Source organism: Jaculus jaculus, chromosome 9 (assembly GCF_020740685.1).
Source record: "Jaculus jaculus isolate mJacJac1 chromosome 9, mJacJac1.mat.Y.cur, whole genome shotgun sequence".
Lineage (NCBI taxonomy): Eukaryota > Metazoa > Chordata > Mammalia > Rodentia > Dipodidae > Jaculus > Jaculus jaculus.
This window is the reverse complement of record NC_059110.1, coordinates 52,042,217-52,052,882: the sequence shown is the minus strand read 5'-3', so window position 1 is coordinate 52,052,882 and position 10,666 is coordinate 52,042,217. Positions and strand designations below refer to the sequence as shown.

The window sequence follows — 10,666 nt, the reverse complement described above, 5'->3', positions numbered from 1 at the left end:
GGGATTAGGGGAAGGTGGGAGCAGCTGGTTGGTGGAAGAGGTGGAGCGAAGAAGTGGCAGCCAAGTGGGGCCACTTCTCACCAAGGGAACACTCAGGTGTCCAAAGCTGTCGCCAGTCTTTCAGTACCCTGATTGCGACCCCTCAGGGCACTCCAAAGGATGGAGTTGGGTATCCCCAAACATCAGCAGAGTACAGTGTCAAGGACCTCGCCTGTCCTGAGGCATTCAGCTGTCTTGTGAGTGAGCGGCAGCGGCTCTGCCACCAGACCTTTCCCCGACTTTTGCTCTCTCTGAAAGTAAACTCCCAGCTCTCTCCGGTTCTCCTGTGGGTGTGTCTCTGGGCTCTTTGCCCACTCCCCCATTTTAGCCAGAGAATGCCCCATCTACCCAGGCATCAGGGCCATACGGCTCCACCTGAGGACACCTGGACACTCGCGGGTGTCCCGTGGGGCCGTCGTCCCCACGTTCAGTGGCCCCGCCGTCCCCGCCCCTGCTCCCTCCCTCTCGCAGCCGGGGCGTGGCGTCAGCACGCCCGTGGGCTCCGGGTTTAAATGCCCGCTAGCAGGAGCCGCGGCGCTGCGACCCAGCGCGGCCCCCGCCGGAATTGCCGGGAGGGAGGGACTGAGGGACGGAGGGACAGAGGGAGGGGCGAGCCGCGGGATCCCGAGCCCAAAGCTGCCCCGCGCTCCTCCGCCCCCGACTCGGGAGCTGCGACCTCGGGTCCACCAGCCTGGAGCTCCACCGAACCCGAGTTGATGAAAACTCTCGGACCTGCCTCCGCGGCGGGGAGCCATGAGCTGTCTGGATGTTATGTACCAAGTCTACGGTCCTCCGCAGCCTTATTTCGCATCCGCCTACACTCCCTACCACCAGGTACGTGATTGTCCGGGTCAAGGTAGGGACCTTGCGAACGGCGTGGGGATGTCACACAACCGAGAAGAAGCCGGGTTGCGGGCTCGGCGCGCTGCCGTCGGGCCGCTGTGCAATTAGCTAACCCTCTCCACGGTCCCATTTGCTGCTTTGCACAGGCGGCTAAGCCCAGCTTAGGGACACCCTGGCGACTGGTGGGAGAGCAGAGAGCAGCAGGCAAAGCTCACACAATAAAAGCCAAACCTTAGTCCTAAGGCTGAGAATGGGAACACAATAAAAAGCAAAAGCTAGCTTTGTCTTTCTGTAGCAGGTGGAAAAGCCCGCACCTCAGCATCCTTCCAAGTTTATCTCGAGAATCACTTCTTCCGTTTCAGTTCTCCTGAGCGCTGGGGCCGATCACTCCAGAACCAGAGTCCGTTATGAGCAGCACGGCCCCTCTACAGGCGTAAGCTTTTGAATTTGGCTTTGCAAAATTTTAACGGCATATTATTAGGACGCGATTGGCCCTCCTACGGAGCTTCGCCTTTTTCAGGCCAAAAAATTGAATCTTAAAGCTCAAACTCACTTTTAAAAAGACTTAACCCCGATCCTGCAAACTGCAAGTTTCCTCTCATTCTGGCAATTTCTGTTTCCCTTGGGCTATGTCCTTCCATGTCCCCAGTGATGGTGGTAGAATCAGATGGCAGTATTCTAGAGAAGGGACAAAATCACCTTAGGCAGGCGCCGAAATAAGGATCTGTACTCCTCTTTGAGGAAAAATGGAATCCCACCTCACGTTTGAGTCAATACTTTCACCCATTTTGTTTGTAAATCCGAACTATATTATTAAGCAAATTCATGAGGAAGTAATGATGGGGTGGGTAGGTTTTACTTTTAGTTTTCTTTCTTCTTCCCCCTCTCCTCTTTTAAACTCCCTGAACTGAAAGTTCTTTGTTAGTTTTAGGAATATCAAAAGTTTCTAGTGTAAGCCAGGTAGGAACATGGTTATATTGCTAAAGAACTGGAATCCTTAGACCTCAGATTTTGAGATCAGGGGTTTATCTTCTGCATTGGACTATCTGCTGCAAAGAGGAACGGTGGCAGGTCAGATGGAAATCTGGTCCTTTCTCTTCCTAAGGCCACTCGTTGTTTCTTAAGACTTCATCAATGCCAGCAGACTGGTTTAGCACTACATTCAGTCTGTGGTTAATTTCTAAGCAAATGTTCTCAGCAGCAATACTTGACTTTCAGTTGCCACTGTGGAAAGATGGTTTGCTCAACATCCCAACCAGGACCTCAACCTTCCTCCAGCTCCCTTTATACATGCATGTAGAGGTGTGAAGGTGTAAATACCTGTTGTCTTCTGGCTTTTCTCTACTTCAAAGGCTTCTTTAAAAATTCTCAAAGCTGGGAGCACACCTGTAGCAGCACCAGAATGTGGGAGGTTGAAGGGGGAGAGGGAATGGGGGTGGGGGACTGGGAATTCAAGGCCAGCCTCAGCTACATGTTGGGTTTGGGATCATTCTAGGCTACAATAGACCTTGGGTCTAAAAAAACAGTCAGATTTTAAAATGGAGTTTTTTTTGTGGGGTTTTTTTTTTTTTTTTTTGGTAGACAACCAAATTTCAATTTGCATTTACCATTCACGATATTGTTCTGTATTTTTACCCCAATTGTTGTGTTTTTTTTTTAATTTTTGTTTTCTTATTTGAAACAGACAAGGGGAGAGAGAAGAAGAGAGAGAATGGGCACACCAGGGCCTCTAGCCACTGCAAAATAACTCCAGATGCATGTATATTTGTGCATCTGGCCTTCCTGGGACCTGGAGATTATAGCCTGGGTCCTTAGACTTCACAGCCAAATGTCTTAACCAGTAAGATATCTCTCCAGTCTCCCATTTGTTGTTTTTTAAATATTTATTTATTTATTTATTTAATTTTTATTAACATTTTCCACCGTTATAAAAAAAATCCCATGGTAATACCCTCCCTCCCCCCACACACTTTCCCCTTTGAAATTCCATCCCACTTGTTGTTTTTAAATGGACCTGCTTCGTGCGTGTGTGTTTCTTTTAAATATCTTTTTTAGTGGAGTGGATTCTGTTTTTCTCCGTATTTCATAAGGATGTGTAATCTTGCACCTTGTGTCTCAGCTCTGAATTCTTAGGCAGAGAAGAGTCACTAACTGGACATGGGCGCTGTTTGTCCTTGGAATCTGATTTTTAACAAATGTTGGTCCTGACCCCAGCTCTAAGATCAAACTCCGCTTACATCCTTGAATTTTGAGTGTCTTCTGGAATTTTGATCCCAACGTTCTAGGAACATTAACTCTAGAGAAACAGATGTGCCACCCACAGAGGAAGGCAGTTTTCTTCTGGAGAATGCTGCAGGCTGAGAAACCAATAGGTTTTACACCCTAATGCTGGTTTTAGGTGAAAGGTACTAAGCTTAAAAACAGATGCCAGTTTTTCAGAGGATATCTTCGCGATCTACATGAGTAAGTACAGTGTGAAGCCAAATTGGTCATCATTGACATCTTTACTCTTTTTTTCTCTCTGAGCAGAAACTAGCTTATTACTCCAAAATGCAGGAAGCACATGAGTGCAGTGCCAGCCCCAGCAGCAGCAGAAGCGGCAGCTCTTCGTTTTCCAGCCAAACCCCAGCCAGTATAAAAGAGGAGGCAGGCAGCCCAGAAAAAGAGCACCAACCAGAGGCCGAGTACATCAACTCTCGCTGCGTCCTCTTCACCTATTTCCAGGGGGACATCAGCTCCGTGGTGGACGAACATTTCAGTAGAGCCTTGAGCCAGCCAAGCAGCTATTTCCCTGGTTGTGCCAGCAGCAAAGCACAAAGGAGCTCTGGGCCCTGGAGAGGTGAGCATGGAACCCTACTGAATGGGGTGGACAGAGGGTTCTCTGGGACAAAGACATTTAGCAGAAAGAATACTTGGGTATCAGAAGAAAAGCTATGGATCTCTCCTTAAGGATGCAAAGGAAAGCAATGACATGGTGCAAATACCACTTCTAGCAGTATGACCTTGGCCATGTACTCTTAAATCTTTGGAGGGCAGTATTTATTACTCTTTAAAATTAGAGTAACACTTGCCCTCCTATCCATTCCCAGAGAAAGCTATGAGAGTCAAATGTCAGCATGTATGCAAATGTGCTGTGGAAAAAGGAAGTGCACCGCATCTTTCCAAACCCCGGGCTGAAGGGCCTTCACCAATAGCCAACAGGGCACTTCCCAGTTTCAGAAAATTTGTCCAGAAGAAAATCTCTCAGACCTCCCTGCAAGCGCAATTCATTGAGAAAAATCTCCTATAAGTAGCAATTGCCTTTTGTCAAGTTTCAAACAGTTGAGAAATCTTAAAGCAGAAAATATTTTTACAATATGAGCAAGTAAAGTGGCAATGAAACAAAACAGCTCTGATGGCCTTCACAAAACTCATGTTGCCTCTATTTCTGCTACATTTCCTGCCAAAATTCTGCCTCTCTTCTGTAATCTCAACTTCCCTTGATCACCAGTAACACAAAGGCTGGGAAACCACCATTTAGTAAACTTGCTCAGTAAGCTTTGTTTTTGATTTGTATAAATCTGAGAAAAGAGGACTTGGTTGTAAAAAAGAACACAGATTTTTGTTGTGTGGGGAAATGGCAACCTGAACACCCCTCCCCTTACTTTCTTAAAAGAATCTGCCAGTTTGCACAAGCCACCATATGTGCAGCTGCCCTTAGACCATATCTGAAGATATGCATTTCAAATATAGTCCTTCTTCTTATTCTCCAATTGTCTAGATACATTTTTGCAGAAAGATTTTTCACCATTTTCAATGTATGTCCCAGTCATTTTCAGTTCTTTCCTAAGTGATGGAAATGCGTTCCTCAAAAGAAGTGTGTCACAAGGGGTCCTTGAATTAAATACCTTTCTTTCCGTGCCAACGAAAAGCAAAAAATTTGACCCAAATGTCGTTTTCTTTAATGCTTCCGTACACTAGGGTTAGCAGTGATATTGTTAATAATAATTACTTCTAACGTCCTCACCTTGTTAGTTAAAACTTAAAAAGTACACAACTGTTCTTTCAGTGTGTCTAGTTTACTCGTTTTCTCAGGAAAAATGTCTGAAAGAAGGCTTCTAGAAACAAAACTAATGATAGCAAGACTTCGAAATATATCAGTCTGTCAGAGACAGTGGGCGAGCATATTTTCTGGAGCAAGGAAGGCTGAGTAGAGAAGGGATAGCGAGATTGCTGGGAGGTGGAGCAGGAGGGGAGGAGGATCTCCAGCTTGAGAGAAACTGCAGGTTGGGGGAAGGTCGAGTCTGCCCTAAAGATGCTCTGGTCCAGAGGCAGGGTGAGCTTTGCTCGTTAAAATTTGGGCGGGAGAAGAGGACCGCTCCTTCTCCCCTTTCCTTTACTACCAGAAATTCTGCACTGAAATTGGATAAATTAGGTCAATGCTTTGACCTGGCTAACAGCCCCCTTAGGCCGCAAGGCGCTGACTGTGAGTCCGCTAGCTACCTCTCAGACTTCCCAGCCTGGGGGTCGGGGTGCGTTGAGCTCCCAGGGCCAAGCGGTGAGTCCGGACGGAGATGGCTTGTGGTACGAACTCTTCACCTTCTTCCTCTCGCCTCCCGCCCGCAGACAGCTCCTTCCCGATGAGCCAGCGCAGCTTCCCCGCCTCCTTCTGGAACAGTGCGTACCCGGCGCCGGTGCCCGCGCCGCTGGGCAGTCCTCTGGCCGCCGCGCACTCGGAGCTGCCCTTCGCCCCCGACCCCTACTCTCCCGCGGCGCTGCACGGCCACCTGCACCAGGGCACGGCCGAAGCCTGGCACCCGCACCACGCGCACTCGCACCCTTACGCGCTGGGCGGTGCCCTCGGAGCCCAGGCCGCCGCCTACCCGCGGTCCGCCGCGGTGCACGAGGTCTACGCTCCGCACTTTGACCCGCGCTACGGGCCCCTGCTCATGCCCGCTACCTCGGGGCGCCCGTCCCGCCTCGCCCCCGGCCCGGCACCCGTGCCCGGCAGCCCGCCCTGTGAGCTCTCCAAGGGCGAGCCTGCCGGCGCCGCCTGGGCCACTCCTGGGGCACCCTTCGTGAGCCCTGTAGGGGAAGTGGCTCCTGGCCTGGGCCTCAGCGTGGACTCTGGTAAGCAGAGGGAGTGTGGTCTCCCTGCACCCCCTTCGGCACGGTAACCAACCCTAGGCTGAGCCACAGATTCCCTTAGTTGCACTGGGAGACCCCCAGGACACTGTGGCTCACAAAGACTGCATGGCATCATTGTGTCTCAGCAGATAGAGAACCATGGTTGTAAGTGGTCAAGTTAGGAAGTGAGCCCCCTGCCTTCAGGCAGGCTGGTGTATGTTCAAAAGACTATACGTGTGTATAATTCTGTGGAAAGACTGGCCTTGGGCTGATCAGAATTGTAGCCAACCAACCACTTCTGACTACAGAGCCTTTGCTCTTTGGTTAGGACGAATTAAATTTTGTTGTTAGTGCACTGGATTTCCAAAACAGTACATAAGAAAATGTAAAGTTCACCTCCTTAATTTTTTATATTGATTTTGCATCCTCTAATACATCCAGCAAATGCTTAACATTAGGCGAAATAAAATGTTATTAAAATGCTTAATTGTTTTCTTTTTACTGTTATTCTGTGGGACCAATGTTACTAGATAGCATTGATCTAGACTACCTGCATGGCGTGTAGTTTAAAATCCTCTATGGCTTCCCTGGTCTTGTCACCTTATGACAGCTATGTGGCTTATATCAGTTTAATTGCCAAATTGAATAGGTCCCTTATATATGTAAACTTAAAGGCTGGTTTTGATGATAATATTAAATCTAAGCCTGAGCTCTGAGTTGAATTTAAAAGGCACATTCCAATAAGGTTTGAAAGGATTGGAGTTGGTGCTTTCTTTATTTTTAGAGAAAATGAAAAATATGTAATGAGTGCAGTTCTTGGCCAGTAGTTTGTCCACTCTCTTTCACTTAGGTGAAGGTTTGACTTCTCTATTCATTTTGCTTTGACTTTTAATTACCATTCACCTGACCCTCTTTGGATGAAGTGTGTAACTTTCACAATAAAATAGTGAATAAAATACCTCATGCTTTCCCTCCCCACTCCCTTCTCTTCTCTTTTCTCTCTCACCTTCCTCCCTCTCTCTCTCTTTCCATCCATCTCCCTCTCCCCTCCCTCCCTCCCTCCCTCTCTCTCTCTCTCTCTCTCTCTCTCTCTCTCTCTCTCATCATCTCTCTATTTTCAGGTTTGCAGCCTCGGGACAAAAGCAAGGACCTGTACTGGTTTTAGACAGCCACCTTCTTCCCTGTAGGTCTCTGCATAGTGCCCTTGGTGACACCAAAGCTGACTGGAGTGGGTTTGTAATGCTTCTGATCTTGGTTTGCAGCTCATCGCTTCTCACTCTGCAGTGTGTCCCTTCTGAGTTGATCTACTGACCCAGGGTTTTCTCTCCCTCTTCCCTCCAACCAGCCGTGGAGGCTCAGCATCTGTGCCTCTCAGTTCATGGATGAGGACATGAGGAAGACAGAGACTTCAAACTCTCCATTTGTTGGGAAAACCAAAAGCTACATTCACAGAAATGTTGTCTCAAATTAACCCTTTTTGCTAAATGAGCAGATCTACAGACTCTGAATTATGTTTAATGACTTCTGGCTGAATCCCTGGAAATATCTGTGGTGTGATTGCTTAGTCAGGTGATAGAGTATCATAGCCTTTCTTAGAACTGGGGGGAAAAAAAAGACCTTTTTGTGTGAACATTTTTTATGCTGATGTGAATTATTTCAGTAAGTAGTGTGATCATAGCACTACTGCCATATCAGATTTAAAAATTATTTGTATCTGCAACGAAGACTGTGGTGAAGAAGTAAAAAGAAGCCAGTTCCTTCTTCCTCGTGGCCCAGCCTCCAGCTCCCTCACCATAACACCCACTCCAGACAGAAAGACAGACACTTTCTTTTGGACTGTGAACATGGAAACCTCAGTCTGAATCTCAGTAGCAAGTGGCTGATCTGGAGCCAGCTGCCCAAGTTCTATGCAGCTGTTGTAGGACAACTGTTTAAAACTCCAGAAATATATACACCAAGGTGGCACTTCCCAGTGTCTGACAGAATAATTACAATTGTGCTGGATATATTTTATATATAAATCTGTATATATAGATATATGTATCATCTTTTTTATAAGAAACATTTTACAATGAAAGAAGAAACCCTGCTCTGCCTTCTCTCCCACAAATCTTGTCCCTGTAGGTGAAAATGCAACAAGAGACCCAGACTGTCTCCATGAAGAGGAACAAGGAATCATCACAAGGGCAAGAAATGTCCATGGAGTCAGTAATACTGTCAATATTTTTCTCAGTCTTTGAATTTGTGTTGGGTCAGAGAAAATGCTGTTGTGGGCAAAGGTGATGAGAAAGAAATGAGCATTAAAGATGTTTGTTTATGTGACTACACTGCACTATTTCATAAAAAATGTCTTCATTTTTTTCTGTAATAGAATAAAATAATTTATAGTAGTATGACCTGATGTCAGAAATCTTATCTCACACACATGCATGCGTGCGCACACGCGCGCGCACGCACGCACACACACACACACACACACACATTTTTCTTAAGTGTCTGCTGAATTATGGCATTTGTGACTTCCTTCCTGTCTCACATCATGCAAGACTGAGAAGTCAGGTATCACCTAGCCCTCCATGCCAAGGGGTTGCCTATTATCATCCAGAAAATTATAAGCAGAGATGTTTCACAGCCTGTGTGTAGAACGTACAGTTAGATACAGATTTGTCATTTTCTAGATGAGGGTTTTTCCTTAAATTCTAGACTCTTCAACCAGTAGAATCAGTAATTAAGAATGTTTTTAAAAATGTTGACTATTTTACATTTTAATAAGTTTAGGCTATGAACTCAAACATGCATGCACTCCCCCCACACAGAGATTATTAAAAAGATAAATGATAGCCCTTTTTGTTGTTGATGCCAACTCTGTGTGCTTTCATTAAAGTGCCCAAACAGAAATATTTTGTATTATGCTCAAATTGTCCCTGTACATTGTTGAAACATTAAACATCAGCATAAATCTTGATTTCTTTGTAATGTGAAAGGCAGATACAATGTATTGTGGATAATAATCTCAAGAGCCAGAAGCTTGTCCATTACCCACTCCGATTTTTGTCTTTTGGAAAACTGTCAAGTAGATTTGATCACTATTAGAATATCAAGGCTTTTACTCAGATGGAAAGTACTACATGACTATGTTCTGTGATAGCAAAATGCTGGTTGTTTACTATTCACCAGTAATTGATTACTGATCTGAAGTCTCTATGAGTAGAGTTATTCAGTTAAGCCTCACAGCGTCTTATATGGTGATTTTTTTGTTTTTAACTAAGATCTCTTCTCTATGCAAAAACTGAGGCACACAGAGGAGAAATAATTTATCTAATCCTAAAGTTTCTAAGTGGCAGGACCAAGATTCAAATTTAAGCAGCCAAATACAGAAGCTAAACTGCTATTGACTGCAATAACAGCTTATCATAGGTCTTTTTGCTGTTCAACTTTGAGCTTATTTTTTCCTCCCCAACAGGTAATATAAAGGAAGGAAAAGCAGCAAAGCAGACAGACACTGTAGAACTCACAAGAACCCATGTCTCAAAGGAGATATGGTCTAAATCCCATCAAATGGCACTACCACTAGACCTTCCCACCAGATGCAGATTCTATCCTTCTCCAGGAGGGAATAACTGTGTCTCCTATTAATTCATTTCAGTATTTAAGAGGCTCATTGCTCTCAAGTTCTTCACACCCAGCTTAACCAAGCATTGTAAGAGACTGAGGTTTGGACATTGAAGCAATAACTAAAATTAACTTTGGACTTCTCTTTGGATTTTTTTAATCCATGTTCCACTGGCATGATCACTGGTATATACAAGCTTAAATAGACTCATTAGGTCCCAGAGTACTTTTCATAATCTGGCATTAAGTATAACATAGAAGAGAAAAACACAGCAGTCTATTTGGCTCAGCCTGTTGTCCTTATATGGCCACTAGAATGAGTTCTTTATCTGTTCTCCACGTGAGTTAGCACACATATGAACTGTGCTATGAACCTACAGTGAGTATTTCCCAGCCACAGGGTTCTGATTACTAAAACCTCCCTCCTAAGATGCATCTGACTTGAATATCAGGTTGCTGGTGAGGAGACTCATTCACTGGAACTGGCCTTTGGGGCTGTCTTGAACAGACTATTTGTCCAGACTGCTGAGCCAGTCCAGGCTCCAACAACCTGGCAGAGAGGATACTCACAGTACAGGATTTCATTCTGTTTTATACCTTCCCAAAGTATAAATGCAAGATGATCTATAATTATGATTTGACTTCGTCTAATGAGTTAACAGCTTAGTTGACAGGCTTCAAGCCCACTATATTTTAATAAAAAAATAAGAACTTTCCTTTATTCCCAGCACTTGGGAGGAAGAGGTAGGAGGATCACTATGAGTTTGAGGCTGCCCTGAGACTAATTCCAGGTCAGCCTGACCTAGAGTGAGACCCTACCTCAAAAAACAAAACAAAAGAAAAAAAGAGAAAATATTACATTCTTGTCTGCTAATAGTAAGGAAGCTATGAAAACCAAAAAATAGTTCTAGTAATTGAAAAACACACATTTAAGAGAATGAAGGATGACACAAAGAAAGGTAAACATGATGTTCCTATGTCCATTACACCAGGTTGAGGGGCTAGGGATGATTATATTTTCATGCAGTCATACCCTTTGGCACTATGTACATCTCACCCACAGCTT

At 45.2% G+C, this 10,666-nt stretch overlaps 1 protein-coding gene across 3 annotated transcripts; it reads left to right on the top strand.

The window, feature by feature from the left end:
• Nucleotides 1-669: 669 nt before the first annotated feature.
• Vgll2 (vestigial like family member 2) lies at nucleotides 670-8,315 on the top strand. Of its 3 annotated transcripts, none has more exons than XM_004651246.3 (4): nucleotides 670-873; nucleotides 3,412-3,721; nucleotides 5,488-5,991; nucleotides 7,251-8,315. In XM_004651246.3, exons 1-4 carry the CDS (start codon nucleotides 793-795, stop codon nucleotides 7,289-7,291), a joined length of 936 nt encoding a protein of 311 aa, XP_004651303.1. In that variant the 5' UTR covers nucleotides 670-792; the 3' UTR covers nucleotides 7,292-8,315. The 3 variants fall into 3 exon arrangements, with proteins under 3 accessions (XP_004651303.1, XP_012807174.1, XP_012807179.1); XM_012951720.2 differs by lacking the exon at nucleotides 7,251-8,315 and adding an exon at nucleotides 5,381-5,387 and having other exon boundaries at nucleotides 5,492-6,269; XM_012951725.2 differs by lacking the exon at nucleotides 7,251-8,315 and having other exon boundaries at nucleotides 5,488-6,269.
• Nucleotides 8,316-10,666: the final 2,351 nt, after the last annotated feature.